The sequence below is a fragment of the Hesperophylax consimilis genome, chromosome 27, assembly GCF_061612785.1.
Source record: "Hesperophylax consimilis isolate HC1 chromosome 27, BYU_Hcon_1.0, whole genome shotgun sequence".
Lineage (NCBI taxonomy): Eukaryota > Metazoa > Arthropoda > Insecta > Trichoptera > Limnephilidae > Hesperophylax > Hesperophylax consimilis.
In genome coordinates, this window is record NC_142862.1 from 3,703,129 (window position 1) to 3,731,090 (window position 27,962).

The 27,962-nt window shown below is 33.4% G+C and overlaps 1 protein-coding gene across 3 annotated transcripts in view; it reads left to right on the forward strand.

Moving 5' to 3' along the window:
• The first annotated feature begins 3,842 nt into the window (after positions 1-3,842).
• Positions 3,843-27,962, forward strand: part of LOC149410487 (multidrug resistance protein homolog 49-like) — a 195,297-nt gene continuing 171,177 nt past the window's right edge. Inside the window, exons 1-2 of one of the 3 annotated variants that reach the window (XM_089648134.1) lie at positions 3,843-3,967; positions 4,689-4,853. In XM_089648134.1, the coding sequence (XP_089504260.1) occupies positions 4,726-4,853 (128 nt within the window). In that variant the 5' untranslated portion in view covers positions 3,843-3,967; positions 4,689-4,725. The remainder of the gene's footprint in view (positions 3,968-4,688; positions 4,854-27,962) is intronic. The other 2 variants (XM_089648136.1, XM_089648135.1) reach the window with 2 other exon arrangements.

Genomic DNA, 27,962 nt, shown 5'->3' on the forward strand with positions numbered 1-27,962 from the left:
AGTTGTTCCTGAAAATCAATAGGTTTTCCATATAAATAAAAATCGGATATGTTTATCCGAGACACTATCTAGGTTACAAACCAATTAATAAGAACGTTGTGATCATTTAAAAAATGTATCTGCCAAAAATATTGGAAAAATAAGTTGTAAGATATTGAGTTCTGAATTAGCGGAAATAATTCGATTTTTCTCACGATTTTCAATGACGCCTTCTCAGTTATATTTTTATTGACAAAAATGACATGTTAACTTTGTGTACAGAAAGTAAACTTTAAAAATATTTTATTGCTACGTTACATCAGTGAAAACCAATTTTATTGATTGGATACTTATACATATTATACGTATACGTATGGTACGTTATAAAATATTGGTTTCTCAATTAATAAAATATTTGAAAGATTTTAAAGATAATCCAACACGGGAAAAACGAGCATTGCTAATTTATTAAAATTCTGTTAAAAACGGGATTGCAGGCTGTTTCTTAATAATTTTTTTGGAGATTCATATTATATCGGAAAACGTGTTCATGTACCTGCGTTTGTTCTGTAAATATCAAAGACGAAATTTATTTATTTTTATTATTGTAGAAAGCAATCACATATTTAATAAAATAAAATACTTTTTTGTTTTAAAACATCAATAAATATCGTGGTTTTAAAACAAAAAAGTATTTTATTTTATTATTTATTTTTCGTGTGTGCTTAATTTTAGAAACACATTTAAATTAACATTATTTATATAATATATCTTTAAATATTTTTAATTTAAATACATTAAAAAAAAACAAACAAAACAATCAATATTTGAGGTGGACATACATACTTTCATTCCTTTTTAAAATAAATCACACTTTAACCTCAATAATATTATTTTATTGATTTTTTTGTAAAGTTAATTTTCAGTAAAACACATCCGTGTTTTACTGAAAATTTCTTAGGAAACCCGACAATTCATTCCTTTAAGGCCCGCAATCCCGTTTTTAACTGTATTACGAATAATTTGAAGGGATTCTCATTTAATTTGCAATATTTTATCAGTATGTTTTCTCCTTGTATTTTTTGTTAATTTTCACCTGCCACAAGGCCGATGTCAGGGGCCCCTCCTCCTATGAGGGCCCCTGGCCAGATGCCAAAATGGTACACATTGAGAACACATGACATAATAAATGATATCTAAAGGACAACCTAGGACCTGGGCGTCCAGAGGACATTTTTTTTAGATATTACTATCTATTTTTAAATTCCTAATGGTAGTCTTGCGACAGGCAATTCTGAATACAAACTTTTTAGATAGATCCACAAAGAATCTCTTACAGAACTCGCCACCATCAATAAAATAACCCTAATTTGGGTACCAGGACATAAAGGTGTTGAGGGCAACGAGCGGGCTGACGAACTAGCAAGGAAAGGGGCGAAAGCACCACTTGTAGGATCCGAGCCGGCCGAAGGAGTAGCAGCTTGCCACACTAAATTACACATTGATAGGAGGGTCAAATCCCAGCACCGCAAAGAATGGGAGAGGGCACCTGGAATGAGACAATCCAAAGTACTCATAAAAGGACCCTAGGTGAACCAAGAAACTACTCGATATGGACAGAAACTCGCTGAGGAAACTGGTAGGACTACTAACGGGACACTGCCATCTCAGGAGACACATGCAGATATTGGGACTAGAAAACACCAATAGATGCAGGAAATGTGAAGAGGATGAAGAGACTCCAATTCACCTTTGGTGCCAATGTTTTGAACTGGTGGGAACTAGGCTCAGATACCTGGAGAGACATACAGTAGAACCAGAAGACATAGCCACATACCCAATGACAACCCTGGTGAACTTTATTAAAGGGACTGAGTTGTTGTTAAAGGATTGAGGTAAAATGGGAGATAGCACAATGGGCCTTTGCCTAAGTGCTCACGGGAACTACGTGTAAACCGTCTCTGCTTTTAAAAAAAATCTCGCATGGCCGGTGTTGTAAGTATCGTGGTACCAAGTACCAATACATATAGAATTTTTGAACGAGGAGAATTCACAAAAAACCTCGCCAATCAACAATCTTCACTAAGTTATTGCTTGGCGGTCAATTAAATGGGATGATGGCTTTTTATATATATGTATTATTGTACAGTTTGACAAACGGTGTAAGAGCAACGGAGGATGCTTATAATTTGTTGTTCGGTTCCTTGGTTGCATTGGTCAATAGGGAAACTGATTTTATAAGGTGAAAGTGCTTTTAAGTCACAATCATAACGTAGGAGCAAGGCCGGCCCTGTGCAGATAGAATTGGAGCAGAGCCCTTGAGGAAAATGCATACTTCTGTGCTCTGTAGCTTTATGCTAAATCACTATTTTGATTAATCTTTATAACGAATTGGGGTACATTATGAATACCAAAAATATGATTTAGATAAATTGAAGGTTTTACTATCGTTTTGCTTGAGTAGAATACAAATAAAATAATAAATTACTCAATAAAAAATATAAATGTAAACTACTAAAAATATATTTTTTTAGTAGTTTACAAAGTTTTGAAACATATGAACGCGTTAAGGAAACAACTTAAAAAAAATACAGTATTATAGCTAAGATTATCAGTTGCTTTCTTATAAAATTATTTACAAAATAAATAAAAACCAGTTTTGTGCTTGAAATCGAACGTTTGTCCGTTTGTCAAGCGATTTTAATGCCTATTACATAAAATATAAGGTATAATAAAATATACACATTTTTGGATTTTAGCTTCCTCTTAAGGGTCACGCATGGAAGGTGGAAATCTTAGTTAAATTAATTAATTATATTTTAGCTGTTCACTTGACAAGCTATACATATAGTGCAAAATATGGGTACGAATGAAAACAAAGGAAAAAAACGCATGGAAAGTTTAAGGTGATTTCATCAGTGGAAGAAAGAGCATTGGTCAGATTTTTTCTCATGCTAATAGAGAAGTTTCTACCATAAAAACAGGAAATATTTGTAATCTTGTCCATCTAGAAAAAGCATTTGATTTGACCCAGCTAGCAAATATGTGGTGGGTCCAAAGATATTGGTGGGTCTTTCGTTCGTCACTGGGCGTAATTTATGTTTTACTGCTTAGGACTTAATTTCATTATCATTTTTTACTCCAAATAATGTCAGAAATCACTAGGTCAAGTACGTCCCTTAACACCCTGTGTAAAGATTTGTGAATATGGTGGGCGGCGTTAGTTTGTTTATCCTACAATCCACAGTTTTATTTCGCGATTGATGAAATTTTGCATAATTCAAAACAGGAGGAAGGTCACTGTCCACATAAAATTTAAAAAAACCACACCACCCCCTTTTCTCACCACTTAAAACAAATTTGGATATACGTCTTGGTGAAGTTTTACACACTTGACGTTCCAAATAATAGGAAAATTATTTTCTACATCTGATTTCGAAAACACTTCGTGTAAAGCCCGAGCGATGTAGGGACTTCAGTTAGTCTTTATATAAAATAAAAAAGGAGTATCGTCGTCGTGGCTTGGTTTTTTGTAGAAATCTAGTTTTATTGCAAGATTGGCGAAATTTTGCCCACTCATCCTTTAGAACAAGTGAATTTTTTCACACTAGACCTTTAAAATAAGAGGAAAATTACTGTTTAGAAATGCGCAAAGCCCGGGCAACGACGGGAACTTCGACTAGTTTATTATAGGGATGGGTAGCATTTAGTTTATCGTTTTAAAAGCCACCAAAGCAATGAGAAAACTAAAATCCTCTACATGTTTCCCACCATCGGCCACGAACAAGAGTGTTGTATAGCTATCCGAGATCTCGTCTCGAAGAAGAACGACTCTAGTGGGGACACCCGACTGCATCAGTAACCGCTGAGATTTCGACGGAGTTTGTCGCCTTCTATCGACGCGTCGCGGTCCTTCGCGTTTTTAGACAATAACCCACATAATACGGTCAAATTAAAACAAACATTGCCAAATTACACCGGTTTTACAGTTTGTATTTTTTATGACAAAAATAATTCAAATTTAAAATTATTACAAACGTCTTCTTTTGTTTTTTTTTTCCATCTTAGAAACGAGTTATTATTTGTTTTAATTAAAAACTTGTACCATTTTGCGCGCATGTTATTTTCTTACACTTTAATTTAAACAAACATTGTAAAATAATGAAAATCAGTTTTAATGTTTTTATATTTAAGAAAAAAAAAATTTCCAATTTAATTTATTTTTGTTCTGCTTTGAAATTTTGAAAAATTCTTACGTTGTTTTCTATTCGTTATTGATTTATTCAAGAACGTGTTATTAGATTTTTTAATAAAAAAAAACACTGTCCTTTTTCGAAAACGTTTGATATTAGAAGCTTACAAAGAAATTAAAACGAACATTACGAAATTACAATTTGCATTTTTTATTAAAAATAAGCGTTTTTAAATTCTGAATAAATTTGAAATTTTTATGTATTCTGTATTGGTTTGTCAATGTTTTAAGGAGCAATTTATTTTTATGTTTTAATTTAAAAAATCTGCCACTTTCTCTTGGATTAATGTTTCAATTTATTAGGTAGTAAAAATAGCTATATATATTTTTTTTATTTTTTCGTTCGGAATTAAAAATAGCTGTTTTTAATTTCAAAACAGTTATCGGTTTCTAATCTTTTTTTGTAATTTTGAAATGGTTTGTTTTCGTTCTTTAATAAAATCGTTTTGTGTTACAGTTTTAGTTTTGTTAATTATTTAAATAAATAAATAAAAATGGAAGAAAGTGCAGCTAATCACCCGCAAACACAAAATAGAGACATTTTTGGAGGGAAAAACAAGAAAAGGATTTCTGTTGGATTCAGTGGAAGGTTTAAGAAGTCGCCGTCAACCTTGGACGACTTGTAAGTGCACTTTAATATTATTTTTAAAAATTATTAATTTATTATGGTGCTTTGTTATTATTTTAAAGTATGTATAGTGCAAATGTTTTTTTTCAAACCAATAATGGGATCAGTGGAATCATCTGACGAGTTTTCAAGGTTTTCCGGAAACCATTTGTTGAAAATTACAATTTCCGGAAATCGGTTATTAAAATGTCTTCAAACATAAATTTTATTTGTCGATACATCGGTGAAGGCTGAACAAACTTAGGAATGAATTGGAAAGACAAATGTTCGAAAGTACTAAACTATCTTGTCACTAACACAGTTAAACCCATTTCAAGCGTTCAATTTAGAATGGTGATCTTTCACCAGCGCAATACTGAGAGTACCTGATGGTTTGATATTTGGTTAGGTTAGGTGAGGTTAGTTAGTTATTCACCTCGTATTGTCAAGTGTGGTGTCCCTCAAGGCTCATGGCCGATACTTCAACTATGTGGGTATAATGCCTTTGAAGGGAAAGGCAGGCGTTGACCCGGGTCTTGAAGAGATCCAGCTTATAGAAGGAAGGGAACAAAACATCGAAGACTTTCTCAAGGGTATTAGATAGTAAAATATAATTTATCGATCACAATTGAACCAATGAGAAAATGGAGTAATCGCGTGTCGGCAGTAAGCAGTATTGGCGTTTTTTCATTATTTCAATGTTCAAGAATGTCTTTTCCTTGTTTTTTTTTCAATGCCATCAATGTAATATATATTATTTTATAATATATAAATAAAATAAAAAACAAAAACATCGAAGCTCCCAGTCAAAAATAATTTGACACTGAAATAACAAAAAAAAACATGACTTTAGTTTCTCTTCGCGGTATTCATAGTTTATTAAAAGTTTAATTAAAATCAAATTTAATAATATAATTATTAAGTTTTGCAAGTATTTTTTGGTTTTTGTCATTGTTACAGCTGTTTCGGCTTTCAAGGCCATTTTAAACTGTCCAATTTTCAAACTGGCCTTGAAAGCCGAAACAGCTGTAACAATAACAAAAACCAAAAAATACTTGCAAAACTTAATAATTATATTATTAAATTTGTTTTAATTAAATTTAAAAAAAAAATAAATGAAGTTCTACGAATTAAACAAAAAAACAATAAATATTCATAGTTTAGTCATCTTGTTAAAAACGGGACTGAAAGTAGCTTCCTGATAAAGTTTGGTAAATTTCTAATAATATTGGAACACGTGTTAATCCACCTGCGTTGATCTTAATAATATATAATGATGAAATTTAAAAAATGTTAGGTTCGTGTTCGAACATCATGACAAAACATTGGTATTTTACTTAAAGTTTATAAGGATACCAATCAATTCATTCGTTAATGGCCTACAACCCCGCTTTTAATAGGAATACGAATAATTTGAAGAGATTTTTCATAAATTACCAATATTTTTATCAGAATGTTTTCTCCTTGCATTATTTAAATTAACAATTTAGATAATAACGATACATTAAACAACTCGATTATTTATGTTAAAAAATAAATAATCTGTCAATTCTAAAAACAAACAGATCGATATGAAAACATTAGAATGGAAATATCGCCGGGTATCTCATCAAAATGAAAATTCAACACACCTACAAAAAGTGATATAAATAGGTTACGTAGGTAACTATTAAACCTAGTTTTTGTTTCACCACTTTTAATGACTCCGTATCACTTTTTGAAGGTGTGTAATTTCCCTAGCGGCCAGAAGACAAATAAGGACGCCTTGTTTTTTGGTAATATTTTAATTTCGGCTTCTTCAAATATAATTGTTTATGTAATAAAAACGTTGTTTTCTAGAATTTTTAATATAAAATTGTGCTGCACTTATTTAACTCAACATCAGCCTTGATGATGGTAAGTGTTAGGCTGTCCAAACCGTTGAGTTGGATAAACATGGAAGAGCGCAACACGGATTATAATTTTGCCAAAAATAAAACAACATAAAAATTGGAAACCTGTTTTTGAACATGAAAATACATATTTATTCAGATGAATTAGTATTAGGTACCTAGAACTTATAGCGTTTATTTTTTGTTATTGATACAGGTTATTTTTTTACGTATATAAACTTATATGTTCGTAGTTACATTATATTTTTATAGTAAGAACAATATATTTTTTAAATACTCTCACCATACATTTTTAAACATGGCTATGTGAATGTCACATTTGTTTTCGTGAATGGTTGAATGGAAATCTCGGAAGTGAAAATTAATCCACTTTCCCATATACGATCGAGCTGAAACTCGGCAGGTGGACTCATTATTAATGACAATGTATTCTATCAAATTTTGGGTGCAATCACGCATACACATGCGGATATGTACGCATTCCTCTGAAACGAAATAAATGTCAGTCCTACCCAATCGCTTTGTGGCGCAGTCGTTAGCACAATTTAACCCAGTCAATCAAATGCCAGATAGTTCAATCCAACACATAAATATATATTTAAAAAATATTTATTAATAAAAATAGATGTACCTGTTATAGAAAAAAAAAACCTTTGTCTTTTACAGGTTCATTTTTTTAGTCCTCCATGTATTGAGCAGTTCTGTGACTTTGTTTTTCTCATATGCGGCAATCTTATTGTATTTACATTTCTGGTTTCATAATTACACATTTTTATTAAAAACAATCTTTTCTTACAGTTTTTTAGCATTTTTTTATTCGAAATTTTTTTGTGTAAACAAATAACACATTGATTATCATATTATTATAAGAATGCTGCCGACGGGAATTTATTTTTTCTCGGAAGTTTTTTCAATTTACATTTGTGTTTCAGGCTAATGTAATTAAATTAATATTAAAATAATTTGTTATCCTTTGTGCTTTGCATAAAAATGTTGTCTTGTAAAAAATATAATTTTACCTTTAGTAAAAAAACATTATATATCAGTCTAATTTTTATTGGATTTCTATTTTTCATTTGAATAACTTAAGCATATTTACCTTTCCTTAGTACCTATATATACATCTCATATTTACCTTAGTATATATACATCTCATATTTACGTAGTATATATAGATCTCATATTTACTTAGTATATATACATCTCATATTTACCTTGGTATATATACATCTCATAGCTCTATTTTAAATAATTTCTAGTTTGTTTAGGTCCTTCATTGACAAAATCTAATAGAGCAGTAATCTAAATCTCTTCCTATTTATTTTATTTCTTAGTCATCCCAGAAAATTGAAATAAAAATAAAATAATATTAATTGTAAAATTGAAAGTAGGAGCGGCAGGATACAAAATATGATAGCTGATGATTTTACTTACTTGTTAATTTATAAGTAAAGGAAATAAAGAAAGTTGGCAATAACTTTCACATTTTCTGTGTCATTCTTGCATTCTGTCTCACTCTGATATATACCTACATTAATTTGTAAATATATGATAAATAATAACACTAGAAATGCCTTATGGGCGTGTTTTGTGAAATAAATAATATAATTCTTTGGAATAATTTAATGAGTAAAACTACCAATTGTTATATTTTACCGTTGAAAAAGATATTAGCCATATTCATCATAGACTTGTAGAAAAGTCGATAGATGTCGCACATTAAAATGGATATGTTTATCTAAGACACTATCTAGATTGCACTTAGTTCGTATATTAACAGCTGTAATGTCGTGTGTATAAAATTTAAAATAATGCTTTGTCATCGTCAACGAGTCTATCTGCCAAATTTCAGCTCGATCCGATGTCAGGAAGTGGGTTAAATTTCGCTTCCAAGATGTGCATTCATTCATTAACGAAAACAAAATTGTATTTAAAAAGACAATAAAATTGTACATATTCTTCACGGTTTTTCTATGTTTGTGTGCATTGATGTGAAATAACATATTATCATCACGTGAAATTATTATCGTGACGTTGTTGTAAATGCTGGATTTTCCCAAAACATACGCCATTCAAGAATACGTATTCATCAAAATAGAGAAATTAAAAACAAATTAGTTATTTTTATCCTGTAGATTGCAAACGGTATTTAAAATAGGTGCTAACAATTAACATGTTGATTATGATGATGGTTTGATCAGCCCACGGGATACCTCAAATCTTCCCAAGGACAAATTTAGTATTAGACTATGGTATAGTCTATACTCTAGTCTAGAATCAAGTAGAGTATAGTCTTATGATAAGGTCGAAATTGCCTTGTAACACCAACCGCCTGTTTCAATTTATGAAAAAAAATATTACCAACGAAATATGAACTATTTTATTTTGTTAGGTATATGTTCACGGTTCTTAAAATAATAGCTCCTTCTTCACAACAAAACACATTCAGCCTTACTAAAAAGGAACACTTTACAACCGTTAAACGGTGTTTTAGTTACGCATTGTACAAAGCTTGTAAAAGTTTAGATTCTAACTAATTTCGAATTCTCTACAACTTTTCGACGTTTGGAGTAAATATATATGTGTTTTTCGTTCAAGTTTTTCATATTTGAAATTAAAATATTCCAATTTATAAATGTTAAAGTATATTTCAAATACAGAAATCTGAAAGGAAATTGTTCTAGTTTTTTTTTAAATAGCATTTGTTTTCTCGTTATATTCAAAAGAAGAAATATATTGCACATTTAAAATATCTTGGAAATATTTCTAAGTTCGATGAGAAATTTCAAGTCCTCTTTGGCTGTGTAAACAATATCTTTCCATAAACTATTTTATTTCAGTTTCTATACTAGTAATGTTTTTACAAGCACGGTTCGTTTATCAAATAAAATAAACTTTCACAGCTAAATACTCTTATAATCTCTCAAAATCTCTACTTTTCTACCTTCAATATATTATCCTCCCTATATACTACTGACATCTGTCGGTTAACTCTATTACCTCTTTGATTGATCTAAACTAGAGCCATCTATGTATCGTAACTTGAATTATCACATTTCGATAACAATTCAGAGTTCTCAATTTGCCACATAATACAATAGTTAAAATCAAACCAAGAACCTTTTCTTATTCGTAAGTAGGAAATTCAACACTTCAAAGGATTCTCACAGCCTTGATTCCGTATTTTTGTATAATATGGCAAATTGAGAACTCAAAATTTTTATCAAAATGGGATAATTCAAGTTACGAGACATAGATGGCTGTAGTGTAGATCGATCAAGAACACGTCGTATTTTTTTCTGGACATGTAAAAGAATACATTGTCATAATGAATTTGCTTGATTAAATATAAGGCCAACTATGACGTGTTCTACTCGCAGTATTTTATTAAGTGGTTTGGAATAATTCTAGGCAATCAAATTTCCAAGCAAAAAACATGATTTGAAGATTGCGAACCAACCCATTGCTCAAACCAGAGAAATTATTTTAGCTCGTCATCACGATAATTTATTTAACATGATTTTACTTTTTGCTAAATTCTAATCCCGATGAATTAATACAAGTAATAATAGTCACTTTGGATTTACATTACTTATTTTTGACATTACTTTACATTAAATATAATGTAATAAATAAAATTAATATTATTATATAAAAATTCAAATGCAAAAGTGAATGGTAGCAAAAGTCGGGGACGCCCGAGGAAGACATGCACGACCAAGTGAATCAGATACTTGAGTCGGGCAATATCAAGAGTCAGAATAATTGAAGAGTATGTTTGAATGTGAATGAGGCAAGGAGTGTGTGTCAAGACCGTGTTGTTGGCGGTCCGTCCTCGGGAAAATAGCGTGATGGTTAGTTATATTAATTCAACGTTTTTAATTTTGTTTTTTTAAGTAATAAAAAAATAATACCACCGTTTTTAATAAAATTGTCTTAATTAGCCATTTTTTATTAATAACAGCCGTGCTGTAGAAAATAAAGTAACAGTTAAAGAGACCTGTTTTGGACTTTTGGACTAGGTTTAGTACTAAACCCTGCTACTAACATATACTAACTATTATACTACTGTATATACTAACTCAGAAGTCCGAAAACAAGTATCTCTGTCTGTCAGTCCATTTTCTACAGCACGGCTTGTACTAATGAAGATGGCGGTGCCTATAAAAAAAAAACAAAAAAACGAAGCGGTCTATACAACTTTACACTGGCGCACAGTGGGCTGAAAATCGCCTTTCATAGACATAGAGACTTGAATTTTCAAGCGTATTTTTTTGGCTAGAAATGGATTCTGCTGATCATTACTATGCTATAAAATGTTGTACGAAGTAATTGCGTGTACAAATGAAGGAGTTATAATTTTTTTTATAAAAATTTGTATGGCGCTGACATTAAAAATGAGGCTATCTCTGGAATCATAAGGTTGGCCGTTCTATCCTTACACACAGATAATACTACTATTTATTTGTATTAATGATCAGCAGAATCCATTTCTAGCCAAAAAAAATACCCTTGAAAATTCAAGTCTCTATGTCTATGAAAGGCGATTTTCAGCCCACTGTGCACAGTGTTTTGACTTGCAGTGTAAATAAAATATTGTAAACTAGACAAAGCATACTCATATGTAAAGCATTTAAGCATTAAAATGAATCATCAACAAAAAAAAGATTTTTTTTCAACTTTAGGATTTTTTTAAAAAAAATCGCACCTTGCGCCACAATATGAAGTATGTCAAAAAATACAAATAAATAGTAGTATTATCTGTGTGTAAGGATAGAACGGCCAACCTTATGATTCCAGAGATAGCCTCATTTTTAATGTCAGCGCCATACAAATTTTTCTTTAAAAAATTATAACTCCTTCATTTGTACACGCAATTGCTTCGTACGACATTTTAGAGCATAGTAATGATCAGCAGAATCCATTTCTAGCCAAAAAAAATACCCTTGAAAATTCAAGTCTCTATGTCTATGAAAGGCGATTTTCAGCCCACTGTGTGGCGTTCCAGTGAAAATTAGTAATAAATTTATCTCGAATCAAATATATGGAATTATAGGATGGGTATCTGTTACCCTTAAGTAGATACTACCCCTAAAAAAGGAATAAAAAAGACCATACTGATAGTACACATAAGAACGCCTTCGTTGAAAGTTTCAAAGGTTTTGAGGTGTTAAATGTTCAACAAATATATGCCAAAAATATACCATTGTAACATTAAAATATAAAATATAAATAAATACTAGAAAAAGGTACAATAAATTTATGCAACAAACCTTGATTTATTTATTTATGTGTAAGGTTGAAAATTAGAGCACAAGATAAAGTTTATAGAAAAAATGCATTGATAAATGGTGAAGCGCTTCAAAATACATTATTCATTATTTCAAAATTGTTGCCAAGCTGTCAAATATGAACTTAGAATTCAAATTAAAATACGATTTCGATCCAATCAAAGTGGCTCACGGATTGGAATTAAATATCATTTACAGATCGACAAACACGTAGATAACATGAACGTTTACATCTCTGGCAATTACCTCAGAATAATATTTAAATAAATTGCTATTACATTAGTTTTACACTTATATTTTTTAGTCCACTCTGTATTCTCGCCAATTCGGGTCGCTTGGGTGGGGACAAGGGAGTTGAATTTAATTATAGATCTAATTAAGTATATGGATTTTAATTAAATTTGACACAATCTTTTATAGGCATATCTAAATTTTAATTATACTTAGGTATAATTATACCTAAGTATAATTATAGGTATAATTATACTTAGGTATAATTATACTTAGGTCTAATCTTAAATAATTGTCATATGGTTCGGGTAAAACCAACTTTGTGATATCTTGTCGGCGCTTCGTGGGGCCTTTGCAGGCATGGTGTCGTCAGAATGCGGCAATGGGGCTGTAGCGATGGGCATGGGCAGTGGGCAGCAGGCAGTGGGTGGCGGGTGGCACGCGGTGTTTATCGTATTGGTTTAACACTATCTACATGTTCGCAAGTTACATCGTCACTTTGCAGCATAACCGTCTAATTCAGTGGTTCTTAACCTGGGTTCGATCGAACCCCAGGGGTTCGGTGAGTCAGTCTCGGGGGTTCGGTGGAGGTCAAGACCCCCGACTTATATGATTCGTGGTGACATGCCCCGCTTGTCCATCATTGGCTAAAGGTGATCACGCAGCGGTAGAGCTTGCGATTACCGGTCAAGATGGCCGCCCGAAAATGACCATAGTCATTATATACGGACCATAGACATTTACTCCTAATTTTTCAAATTAGGAGGGGTTCGGTGAATGTGCATATGTAACTGGTGGGGTTCGGTACCCCCAAAAAGGTTAAGAACCACTGGTCTAATTGTTATTTTCGCAATGTGTGTTTCACGCTTTGACTGCATCAGCACTTTACAATACGCTCGTTTATTATCTCGCTTTAGCAATGTTCACTTTACGCTTTAACTGGCGATATCGACTGTCCTCTTTATATAACTCACTTTCTTCAACTTCCTAGGAAGTTGAAGAACTTGCTCCTCTCTCTCTCCTGACCCGTAGTGACTGTCCTCCTCTATAAGCTGGTAGGACCTGTCACTTTACCCCGCACTTCTCACTTATTTCCTTGCAACACAATTTCTTTGTCTTTGGGCGCACAATGCGAGACACACTCATTTTATAAATCAAATTTATTTGTTACGAAATTTGATTCGTCCCAATATTTGGTGATAGTATAATAGCTCAGTGGTCACACTGATAGTGGACGTTTTTCAATTACAAAATTAGTCGTAAGTACCAGATTTTATTTTTCTAAACGCTGAATTAGTAACTTCCCGAGAGATCCATCTAGAAACATCCTTGATTTAAGTAATACGTTTATCAGAAATAATTAAAATAAACCCCACGGAAAGATCAATTTTCCATTACTGCTAGGGCAAATTCGACTGTAGGTCCTTCCATTACGCTTGGCCGCGCGCTGAATATTGTTTTTACACGACTTCATCACTTATGTCGTTGATTCCCACTTTATTTAATATATTTGATAAGGAAATGTCAAACGTAGGTCTGTCCAATACACCAGGGCCGCGCGTCGCATATTTCTGTGCATGGCTTCTTGACTTACGTCGTTAAGATTTCAAGGTATTAAAACATGACTTCGATACGCTCAGTCAACGAGAGAAGAGAAACATATTATGGTTTCATCACTCACGATGAATTCGCGTATTGCCATAGTTCACATAGTTGCTATCAGAGTGGAGTGACAACTTTAGTCACTTCATTTGAAACTAACGCGTTACAAAACACGCGCTAACGAGCGTTTTTGTAGTTCGTCTCACTATGTAAAAGCACGTTTAATAACAATGAGCCGCTATTATGTCATTAGAGCTGAGATAAATAATATATTTTTCCAATTACGTTCCTGTGGACTTGTGCTAAAAAAATTATTAAAATCTGGTCAAATTATTCGTATTCCTGTCAAAAACGGGACTGCAGGCGTTTAACGAATTCACAAATTTCCTAACAAAGTATCAGTAAAACACGAATGTTGTTATGAGCACGGCGGAACACGTGTTCATAAAAAATGAAATATTCTCTCAGTTCGTCATAAAATTTATCAGAAAAGCATAGATGCATGAACACTTGTTCGGAAATATTCTGAATGAACTCATATTTTACTAGGAAATGGATTGCAATCACGTTTTTAACAGAATTTTAATCCAGTTTTCTAAGTGCAGTATACAGTTAGGAACATATCCGAATTACTTACCTTTTTTTAAACGTGAAACCGCACAAGAGTCCCAACTTCTCCCAACCGTCTTGAGCCAGTGAGACTATGGCATCATTATTGGGGGTATATTGTCAGGCTGAAGGTAGTGGGGAGTAAATGGAGATGGGGAAGTGGATGGTGGGGAAGTAGGTACCTGATTATTCAGATCTGGTCACCAAATACGGCCAAAGCTATTTCAAGCAACCTCGGAATATGTATTACACGAATTAAATTAAGTATTGCCAATTTATTAGGAATCTCTTCAAATTATTGGTAATCCGGTGAAAACGGGATTGCAGGCCTTCTGATAAACTTTCAGTAAATTCCTAATACATCGGAACACGTGTTCTTGCACCTGCGTTTGCCTTAATAATATATAATGACGAAATATTCCGAAATGTTCCGACATCGTAATAATACATTCGTATAGGTATTACTAAAATGTTATCAGGAAACCTATCAATTCATTCGTTAAGTGCCTGCAATCCCGTTTTTAACGTTTTTAATTTGAAGAGATTCATAATAAATTAGCAGTCACAGCTCACTCTTTCTCCGTGTAGGTATTAAATATGTTAGATATTAGCATATTCGTAGATATTAACAGGCGTTGTGAGTTCAATTCCTCGGCTGGCTAGGTCCTTCATCACGACACAAGCAACTTTTTCCGATTGCTGTGGTGGTAGTAGGAGATTTTCACATATTGTCAGGTTATTCGTAACCCGGTAATGTTTGTCTCTGTTTAAAAAATAAACGTCTTGGCGACTGCTCTAAGCTATGCGCTATTGTGGCAGCATCCAGACCTTCTGTTTGCTACTAATACATACAGTATGAATTAACGAATAATTGTTTAAATTTTTGTCTTTTAGCAAACGTGGGTTAAAGCACCTAATGGCCTCTAGGTGATGTCAGATATATATTTTTCCAGTAAACAATGTACATAAATTAATTAATACCTAGTAAACGTAATTTGTCACGTGCGTAGGACTTTTGTTTTAAAAGCTTTGATTAACATGCTCCCCCACTTTTACACCATGTCCCTCAAAAATGATACTCAAACTGTTGTGAAGCCACTGCAATGTTTTTTTGTAGAAAATCTATTAGCACCACCAATATAGTTTAAGGCGATGCACTACGTCGTGTAATATTTTAAATTGAGCCGCTATCAATAACAACCCTTACGTGGATGGCGATAAGGTTTAAATTCCCGCTTAACATCATCCGCCTGTTTTGATTTATGCAAGAAAAAAACATGGCAAAAAAGTGCCTTTTATTTTATTTTGTGGATGTTCAGGAATAAACATTAAAATTTTTTTCGATCATTTTATAAATAACTTAATTTGCCACATTATACAATAAAATCATAACCGAAAATGGGTTCGTAAGTAGGAGATTTTGAACTTTAAAGCAGTTTTTATAGGCCTTATACATTATTTTTTTCTGGGCTTATAAAAAGACTTATCTAAAAATACTCGATTATTTCAAAGGCCAAGATGTATTCTACTCGCAGTATTTCATTAAAGCATCTGAAACATTTCTAGGCGACCAAATTTTCAAACCAAAAACACATGATTTTGCATTACTACGTATGGCATCGCCTTAGGTTATTTTTTTATATTCTGAAAAAATTGTCTAAATTTATTACCGTATACATTTTTTGCTCTCTATCGAAGGCTAGTTGTTTAAAAAAAAAAACAAATGTGATTTTTTTTTACATTTGAAAGGTCCTCGCTAAACGCTGATTCTAAGTGCGTTTCAGCTGTATATGCAATTGTTATACGCTGACAAGCTTAACAACATGACAGTTGTCCTCCTCTTCTGTAGATTACTATTTGTTAAAAAATAATATTTAAAAAAACGATAACAATTCAGTGAAAATGGTGAAAATATTTAATAAAACACGAAATAAAGTTATATTAAATATCGTTTGAAATAAAGCAAAAATCTCTCGACAAATGCTTGGTCGCATTTAAAGATACAATGTGAATTTTTTCATGCCTATTACATATTAAATAACAGAACCAAATGTGTTTTTAATAATTTTCGGAGCTTAGGTTGCGATTTTTTTCTGTCGAGGGAATTTCATATAATTAACGTTTCGTCATAAAAATGGATAGATATTATCTTCAAAAATATCATGTATTTTTTTGGAACTTAATAACATAAAGAGTTAACGAGAAACTTCTTATAAAACGGTAGAAATTGGGTATGCTGGGGCTTTCAACTGTCAAAAAAACAGAATGGTCATTTGAAGACAATGTTACATTTAAATTTTTGTGAAACATCAGTCCAAAATCTAGTTTCTTTAAACGGATAATTTAAAAAGGTAGTGACAGACAGTATTGCATGTAGTTCTTTTTCCAGTTGAATGGGTATACGTTTAAAAAAATCATTTTATCTTGATGGAAATTAAGATGCGAACTGAAAACGACAGAACTTTTGGTATTTTTTTAATTTTGTAGGATTTTGAAACAATTTTTTTGCTTTAGATTATAAAAGATATCTAAATTTCATATTTTCAATTTTCACGGAGAAAAACAAATAGATTATCTGCTAGCTGGGAATTGGAATGAAATGGAGATTTTTAAAACTTAATAAAATTCTACGCCTAATACATAAAACTATAATTCAGTTCGGCTTTAAACTTTCGCTTCTTTCACATTCTTGCATATTTAAATCTTTAAATGCTTAAGCCTTTTGTTATTTATATAACTCAAGTTATGAACTAACTATAACATGATATATATATATATATGCAATGCAATGGTTTGTTTGAGTACTGTTGACTTTCTTATGCAATCTATAAGTCAGCAGATTTTATTAGATGCAAAATTCTTGAAACTGTATCCGCACTGGAACTGGTACAGTTATGAAAATATAACTCATATACAGCATATAGAGCAGAGTTTCGCAAACTTTGTCAAAGTGACTCACCGCCCCTAACTATAATATAACTCATATACAGCGGATAGAGCAGAGTTTCTCAAACTTTGTCAAAGTAACTCACCGCCCCTAACTATAACATAACTCATATACAGCAGATAGAGCAGAGTTTCGCAAACTTTGTCAAAGTGACTCACCGCCCCTAACTATAACATAACTCATATACGGCAGATATAGCAGAGTTTCCCAAACTGACTCACCTAACCTAACTAACCATCATGCAGGGGTAGGCAGTTTGAACGAATATATTATGGCACACTCTCCCTGAATTATTCACAGTCACACATCGTCTCATAAATACCCTTCTGTTATTCTGACTCTTGACATGACCCGACTCAAGTATTTGGTTCACTTGGTCGTGCCATGTCTTCCTCAGGCGTTCCCAACTTCTTCTAAGTTCACGTTATATATTCTCCTTATACTGCCCAAATCATTTAAGCGTCTATTTCTTATTCTTACTCATTACATCAGCCCTGCATTCTTTGCAAATCTCCATATTTCTCACAGGATCATACAAGGTTTTACACATACGCCTCATTGATCTTATTTCTATATCATTCAGTCTCCTTTCATACTTCCTCTACCAGTTCCATGCCTCACCGCCATTTATCAGGGTAGGTACCAGCACTCCGTTGTGTACTCTCCACTTTTAAGAAATGTAGGTAATTCATCACCATCTTCAAGAAATTTAAGTTGCTTTTTCGATATATACTTAAATAAAGTGTTTTTTGGATTTAAAAAAAATCTAATATAAAGTCTATTTTATCAAGATTTGTCTGGAATGGGTTTCCCCTCTCAACAACCTAACTCTCCTCCTAGTCTCAACTCCCTTGGAAGTTTTTATTTTGGTATCATAATTGAATATGTCAAAAGTTGGAGGTATTTATAACCATCCACAGTTTTTGTAAACACGACAAATAATAACAATACTACCTATTTACAATATATTATTCCATTGAGTTAAAAAAAACTAATTGCTGGAAAGACAACGTTAATTAACATTAATAAAATAAAATAAACTTATTTGTACATAAGAAAACGAATTTACATGGGAGTTCAATGAACAGTGTACACAGATTTTAAAATAGACTAGACAGACTTAACACAGTCAAATATTATGGTTGATTTGTGTTGTGTATAGCTATCAAATAGTTTTTCATCCTATTTTGTAGTTTATTTTTCAAGATGGTGTCTCATAAATATGTATAAACAAGATGACTAATGATATAAGAGTATCAGGGATGGCAAATCTGTTTCTTCAAGCGTGGCTAAACAGAATCACAAAAAAATTGCGTGTCAGATAAATAATCTGCTTGGACGCACGCAAGGAGAGGCTGCGCGAAAGGGAATATAAATTCACAGCACGCAGTAGAAGACTGATAAAGATCCTTGACTTTCGGGTCATTAGCAGGACGATTAAAAGAGAAATCCAATTCATATAAGATCAAATCTTGATATTTAATATTCTGGACAATGGCCGGGACTTGCCCGAGCTTATCAACATAAAATAAATATTATTTTGCATTTCGTCATGCACGTGCATTTATTTGCCTTAATGGTCCTTGGTTCGTTTTACCCGCAATACTCATTTTTCTCCTTGGAATACTTTGAAAGAAAATTATTTTAATCACTGTTTCTTTGAAAATTGAAAGTGATGTTTCAAGATTTACTAAAGTTAATGAAAGAAGGTATTTACGAAACCATAAAATTATATATTTTAACCAGAGAATTATTTTATTTGGTTCCATGGTAACTCAACACAGTGACAATTCAACACACTTTTAAAAAGTGATATAAAGTCATTAGAGACGATGAAATTTATTTATTTTTAACCTAACCTAACCTACATAAGTTAATAAAGTTTTTGTTTCATCACTTTCCATGACTTTATATAACTTTTTAAAGATGTGATGAATTATCATTGTGATGATTTATCCGGTCACCTTTTTATTTATATCTCTCAAATGAGTATTTTTTATAAATTTCTTACTCTTAAAGACAAGTATATTACAATTTTTTAAGAGCCTGCGCTTTAACATGCAATTATTATCAATTCTAAAATTTTAATATCCCGTGATTTTTCATGGGCTTGCACTATTTCTTTTTAATTTAAACTGCAAAAGAGTCCCAACTGCTCCCAACCGTTTGGAGCCAGTGGGACTTTGGCATCCCCTATTGGGGTATGTTGTGAGGCTGAAGGTAGTGGGGAGGAGAAAGAGATGGGGAAGAGGAAGGTAGGGATGTATCTGGCTATTCAGATCTGATCAACAAACACAGCCAAAGTCATTTCAAGCAACGTTACAATTCTGAATGGTGGTCTTAGACCAGGATCGTACTGAGAATATCTTCCACCCTGTATAGTTATTATATATACAGGGTGGAAGTTGCAGTTAATTTTTTCAAAAATAAATAAAATATTTACATAATACAAATTTGAAGTCTTATATGTTGGCCATCTCTGATATATACACCTATATTGGAAACCACGGATCTAAACAACAATTAACCTTTTGACCGCCGGGAAAAACCCAAAGTTGTCTGAATTCGATGATCTTGAGTTGGGCTTCATATAAATACATGTTGATATTCATCAAGTCATCAGATGAGATATTCACTTGGCATCAGATGTGTTCGTGCGCAAAAATACTATTCTCAACATCATGGCAATTCGTGTGCAAACTTTATCTCGTAACTATGAATGACACTACTTGAAGATTGGATTGACTGCTTGAAAGTCTCGGGTTCAATTCCCGGCGTGCGCAAGTAAATTTTATTTGATTGAATTTTTTATTTCACAATATAATAATTAAAAATAATATAAGGTACTAGTGGACCCTGTGCTCGCTATTGCTAATGTTTTTCTCGAGCGTGTCCGACTTCTTCCACCATTCACTACTGTATACCATAGTGTCAATCAACTTTAATTCGATTCCGTATCTCATATATTGCGTTATGTATTTCTCGGGCGTCCTCTACTTTTTAGATCTTTCAAACCGCTCTCTAAATACTACTGATACCAATAAGAACAAACTAAATACTCCTGACACTAATAAGAACAAAGTAAATACTCCTGACACTAATAAGAATAAACTAAATACTCCTGACACTAATAAGGACAAAGTAAATACTCCTGACACTAATAAGAATAAACTAAATACTCCTGACACTAATAAGGACAAAGTAAATACTCCTGACACTAATAAGAACAAATTAAATACTCCTGACACTAGTAAGAAAAAACTAAATACTCTTGACACTAATAAGAATAAACTAAATACTCCTGACACTAATAAGGACAAATTAAATACTCCTGACACTAATAAGAATAAACTAAATACTCCTGACACTAATAAGGACAAATTAAATACTCCTGACACTAATAAGAATAAACTAAATACTCCTGACACTAATAAGAACAAAGTAAATACTCCTGACACTAATAAGAACAAAGTAAATACTCCTGACACTAATAAGAACAAAGTAAATACTCCTGACACTAATAAGAACAAAGTAAATACTCCTGACACTAATAAGAATAAACTAAATACTCCTGACACTAATAAGGACAAAGTAAATACTCCTGACACTAATAAGAACAAAGTAAATACTCCTGACACTTACTAGTTATTATTCTTATTAGAAAAAACTAAATTCCACACGCTTAATTATAAAACAAATGCAGCAACTAATTCGCCAATTAACTGAGCTCTTCATTCTCTATATGATATTTGTCTGATCTCAAATATTGTCATTTTTTCGGATTCACTGCCCAAATTCAAACATGGCATCATGTCAATAATATAAACTGTTCAATGCGCGTACATACACACACACATTACACACCAGCACCTATATGCTACACACGTCACCTGGTAATTAAGGAATAAACATACCAGACATTACAAGGAAACATATCATAGGTACCCAAAATGTAATATCTATTTCCCGTAACTCATGTAATGCTTGTTTCTGTAATATCAAATAAATAAGAACCAAAAGAAACCTATTGTTCGGAAACATGTTTCTCTAACTGTCAGTACATTTCCTACAGCGCGGCTTGAAAAATAAAGATGGCGGTGGTTTTATTCGTTATGAAACGTCACACGTTAATGAAGATTATAACTAATTAAGTATATTTCTGCGAAAGACATCATGATTCATTACGAGAAGATTAAGATACTATTCTTATTCTGTATAAATCTTTCCATCAATTTTGCGAAGATTGCCGTTTCTAGAAATAATGATGAAGACGTTTATTGCTTTGCATAATATTGACAATATTTTGTATTGAAAATCGCCTTACCCTTTTTATATACAGGGTTCTCCAATAAGAGGTGATATTTTGATATTCAAAGAAACTTTTTCCGTAAAAGAACAATGGTTTCGTTGCTTGTGTGGCACGTAGCGCCTGTATTGTTGAAAGTAAACGTTGTCCAGATCAATACCATCCAATTCCGGCCATAAAAAATATTAATCATCTCTCGATAGCGCAATCCATTCACCGTAATTGTTGCTCCAGCCTCATTTTCGAAAAAGTAAGGTTCAATGACTCCGCCGGACCATAAACCGCACCAAACAGTCACACGTTGAGGATAGAGAGGCTTTTTAACAATAACTCTTGGGTTTTCCGAGCCCCAGATGCGACAATTTTGCTTGTTAATTAAAGCCACCGAGGTGGAAGTGGGCCTCATCACTCAAGATGATTTGCATTTGATTCACTCAAGTGAATTTTAATAATTTCAATGCGTTGTTGAAGCGTGTATCATTCCATTTTTATTAATGGCGTAGTTTCTACTTGTCAAATGTCAAAAAATGACAACTCCAAAAGTAACATCTACCGAAATATCGGGCTATTCAAAATAACACCTTTTATTGGAAAGCCCTGTAGTATGTTCTTCGCATTCCGAATGTCTATAACTTATTTGTCTTGAACTCTTCAAGTTGTTAAGTTCCTAAAAAATGATGATGGTCATTATAATGCTGTCCGAAACGTTGGCTAAAGAAGGAGGTAGCGCAACACGGCATAATACCCCAAAAATAAATCACTATAATGTATACAGGTACTGCCCACATCCTTTAGCTTTCCACTTCCTTCAACTTCACCACAACTTGAAGATGTCGTAGTCCTACTGACTTCGGACGGTTGGAACAATTCACATAAAAAAAAACCAAACAAACAACTGATACTTTTTGTTTAATTCTGTAACATAGTAATACATTGTTCTCCTGAGAAATGTAATTTTCGCACTTTACACTATTTGACAACCTATAAATGTCATATTTGCACTTATCATATTTTGATTACAGATACAATGTGTATATACTAATAATTATATGTTGTGAGAAAAATGTGGGAGGCATGGTGATTATTGATTGTATGTTTTCAAAGCAATTCGCACGACTTCTTGGATTCGTCTGTACCCATAAAAGCGTATGCATTAATGCACTTCTGTAATAAAACAAATAATTGTTAATTATGACATGTTTTCGTGGGTGGTTTCATCAATAGAATAGACATTCATTTGAATAATTATGAGCTGCAGTTCTCCATACAAGCGACCAAATTCTTGTAATCGCACAAAGGTTAATTTTAAATTTGAGGCCGAAATTCCCAACTAAATTTGATATATTTTTTTTAATGAAAAAGCTTGTAAATGTCTAGTGCGAATGTGAGCTATTTAAAAAATATATTTGTGTTTTTAAAATATAGGCCATTAAGGAATTCAATTTTTTAAGATTTTAAACATTGGCAATTTATTGTTAGTTAATAGTGATTAATAAAAAAACAATGTTGCCCAAATTTTTATGGAAATACAATAATATGAAACTTAATCAAAAATAATATTAAAAAGCGTTTTTAATGTTTCGTTATTTTTAATTTTTAATAAATATCTATCATTTAAAAACCGATTTCCTTCATAAAATAGCCAACATCCGTAATAGATATTTATTTTGTGAAGAAATTCAAATTTAAGTAACGCTTCCACCCGCTTCCAATAGCTAAATACCTTATAGAAGACTATTATTTCCTCTTTTACATCTCTTTCCCCATACAACTCCCTCCAGCCTCACAAACTCCCACATATCCCAATTGTGAATGTCATAGTACCACTGGGTTAGGGCAGTTGGGACTGCCGATGTTCACCTAAAAAAACGAATATGCAAGCCTGGAAAATGTTGAAATGATCATTATACAAGAAGAAGTGCCGGTAATCCCGTGTGGTGGGGTTAGGAACCTGGGAGTGGTCTCATTTCGTCGGAAGGGTCGTGCAGTTTTCAGTCGTTACCACGGTCCGAACAATACACGGGGCCTCGCCGTCCGCACGTTTCTTGCGGCAGAAATCGCCGCTATATCCGTCGAGATGTGCTAAAAAGCGGTAGAAATCGCCGCTATACCCGTGGAGATGTGCCAAAATGCGGCAGAAATCGCCGCTATACCCGTCGAGATGTGCCAAAATGCGGCAGAAATCGCCGCTATACCCGTCGAGATGTGCAAAAATGCGGCAGAAATTGCCGCTATACCCGTCGAGATGTGCCAAAATGCGGCAGAAATTGCCGCTATACCCGTCGAGATGAGCCAAAATGCGGCAGAAATCGCCGCTATACCCGTCGAGATGTGCCAAAATGCGGCAGAAATCGCCGCTATATCCGTCGAAATGTGCCAAAATGCGGCAGAAATCGCCGCTATACCCGTCGAGATGTGCCAAAATGCGGCAGAAATTGCCGCTATACCCGTCGAGATGAGCCAAAATGCGGCAGAAATCGCCGCTATACCCGTCGAGATGTGCCAAAATGCGGCAGAAATCGCCGCTATATCCGTCGAGATGTGCCAAAATGCGGCAGAAATCGCCGCTATATCCGTCGAGATGTGCTAAAATGCGGTAGAAATTGCCGCTATACCCGTCGAGATGTGCCAAAATGCGGCAGAAAACGCCGCTATATCCGTCGAGATGTGCTAAAATGCGGTAGAAATTGCCGCTATACCCGTCGAGATGTGCCAAAATGCGGCAGAAATCGCCGCTATACCCGTTGAGATGTGCCAAAATGCGGCAGAAATCGCCGCTATATCCGTCGAGATGTGCCAAAATGCGGCAGAAATCGCCGCTATACCCGTCGAGATGTGCCAAAATGCGGCAGAAATTGCCGCTATACCCGTCGAGATGAGCCAAAATGCGGCAGAAATCGCCGCTATACCCGTCGAGATGTGCCAAAATGCGGCAGAAATTGCCGCTATATCCGTCGAGATGTGCCAAAATGCGGCAGAAATCGCCGCTATATCCGTCGAGATGTGCTAAAATGCGGTAGAAATTGCCGCTATACCCGTCGAGATGTGCCAAAATGCGGCAGAAAACGCCGCTATATCCGTCGAGATGTGCTAAAATGCGGTAGAAATTGCCGCTATACCCGTCGAGATGTGCCAAAATGCGGCAGAAATCGCCGCTATATCCGTCGAGATGTGCCAAAATGCGGCAGAAATTGCCGCTATATCCGTCGAGATGTGCTAAAATGCGGTAGAAATTGCCGCTATACCCGTCGAGATGTGCCAAAATGCGGCAGAAATCGCCTTCACCAATGTATCATTGTTGGGGGCCATCATCTTTCTGATGTCATCTTTAGGACTTGTTGTATAAAACGGCATATGTATACATAGTGCAGTATTAAATTTTGATGAGAAAAATTAAAGAATTAAATTTAATTAAAACATAACAAATAAAATAACAGTAAAGAAAGAAGCAATGACAATAGCCTGTTATGTTACCCAAAAGAAAATTGGAAAAAAGATATCTTTTTTGGGAAGAATTCGCCAAAAACTGTCCGAAAAAACTGCAATCACCATTTATAACTCCATTATTGCTCCACTTTTTAATTACTGCTCAACTATCCTTTTCCTGTGTAACGACCGAGAGCAAAATAAATTTCAAATTCTCCAAAATAGGGCAATGAGAACAATACTCAGACGAAATAGGTATTCAAAAGTAAATAAAATGTTAAACGAACTAAATTGGCTAACGGTGAAACAGATGTTGACCTTGAACACGATGATATTTTTACACAATATATTAAACAATCTGCCCAAATATTTTTCGAATAAAATTGTATACAACAAGGACATACACAAACATAAAACTAGGACGTGCAATGAAATCAGGCTACCAAAGAAGGACAAAGCGAATACCCAGAATAGTATATTATATAAAGGGATGAAATACTATAACACGCTGCCGGAAAACTTTAAGTCTGCCCCAATTGAAAAATTCAAGATGTTGTGTAGGAGCCACATCAAGCAAGAAAAAAAACATAGTATATTTATATGTAACAATTAATTAGTCATTTGTAAACTTAAATGTACAAATTACTAAAATAAAATCAATAAATAAATGTAGTGACCTCATTAAAATACGTGGCGTTAAAATGTGTTATTAGTGCAGCTTTATACTATACAGGGTGTATCGGCACTGACCCGACAAACTTTAACCAACTATTTCTTAGCACATTTGGAATAAAAAATGTTATGGGCACTTTGCTGTCCGGCAGAATTTTTTTTCAATTAAAAACAAAAAAAATTAAAATTTCCACACTACATCACTGTTATTGGCACTGCGTTTCGTGTTCAACAGCTGTTATAAGCAAGTATGTCATAAAGCGTCTTCGCTCTTTCGCACACACTAAATAATAATAGTTCAAAATGAGACGAATGGTGCCATGCCATTTCGTTGTGATTCTAAAAGTGCGCCAATATAGGCACACACGTGCATTATTCAACGGAATTCGAATAAAATATTTGCCAGATGGGTTTTCAAACTTTGACAAAGGATAAAACAGTGGTGACATGTGGTGAAAATATGAATAGTAAATTTTTTATTAAAAAAAAACGTTACCGGACAGCAAAGTCCACATAAGATTTTTTACTCCAAATATGCTAAGGAATAGCTGGTTAAAGTTTGTCGGGTACGTGCCGATACACCCTGTATAAGGGGAATATTAAAAGTATCTGCGATTTTAGCATATAAGTTCCCAAGTGTGTGCAATCTATTTATAACTGAGTTATATGATAATAAAATAAAATATACCCCATTTCTTTAAATTGCGCCGTTTTTTTAAAAACGTTTCAAAACTGCACTGTCTCTTTCGAACTCACCCTCTATTAGCGACAATAAATTAAAAATGATAATTCAGATTTTGACAGAATATTTTGCGTCTTATTTTGCGATATAGCTTAGATTGCTTAGATTTTCTAAAACGTTAAAACGTATCCTGTTAGTGTTCACGCCTGCATTTAGTTTGTCGCTCGAGGTGCTTCGCGGTCAAAAATATCAGGTTAACTCGAAAAACCTGTTTCTGTAATGCTAGTAGTTATTTATAGAATATAGAAATAGCAGACTGTGTGGTAAATATCTTAAATTTTGAGACGATTTTTAGTTTTATTGTTATTGCAATAACTGTGACTGTGCTTTCCCTTTTGGCGAATGCTAGCAGATCTAACGAAATGTAACAAAATGCGTTTGTTTGTTAATTTTAACTAACTAACTATCATGTCATTTCTCCGCAGGGTTATGTAGAGAAAGACCGCCAAAAACTCGGTCTTGGTACACAATGTACACATTCATACATCGTCCCAAACATACCTACAGAAATTGTTTAAATAACACCCTTATGTTATTCTGACTCTTGACATGGCCCGACTCAAGTAGTTGGTTCACTTGATCGTGCCATGTCTTCTTTGGGCGTCCCCGACGTCTTCTACCTTCACGTTCGCGTAATATATTCTGTTTACACTCCTTTCTTCATTTGCTCTCTACATTCCCAAACCATCTAAGCGTCCCTTTCTCAATCTTACTAATTACCCTTATGTCAGCCTTGCATTTTCACACGATCATACATGGTTTTACAACACGTATGCCTCTGGGATCTCATTTCTCCATCATTCAGTCTTTGAATTTCTTCCTCTTCTTCATTAAAACGTCCCAAGTACACACATACTGTACACGGCAACACGATAACATACATTTAAACATCATACAAACTCACTATGGAAAGCAATCCATTGGTTACGAGAGGGCCAACATATACTCGTATAATTGCCTTCCAGACAACATTAATAATTTTAAAAAAAACTTTATTTTTATGGTCAATCTGTAAAATACTGAAAGTGAATAATATTGTTATGTTATGTGTAATGTAATTAAAAACATATTCATTTTAGTTATTTTTAGTTAAATAAGTTATGTACTGGAAAAAAAACAACAAAAAATAAGTATCTGATTGATAAAACTTTTATCAATCGACTGTGCTTGATACATTTTTACTTTTGCAATTTAAAAAAAATATTGACTGCCAATAATAATCTACAATATTTAATAATAGCCAATTATCGTCTAGTTCCGAAGTGGTGTAGACTCTAAGGTCCAGTTGTATCGCAAAAATTCACATGTGACAATGTCATCAAATGGACATTCAACGCTAATATTCAATTATTTTGACATTTGAAAAGTTCTAGAAGAATTCTAGGTGCGGTCAGCTTTCCAAAAAA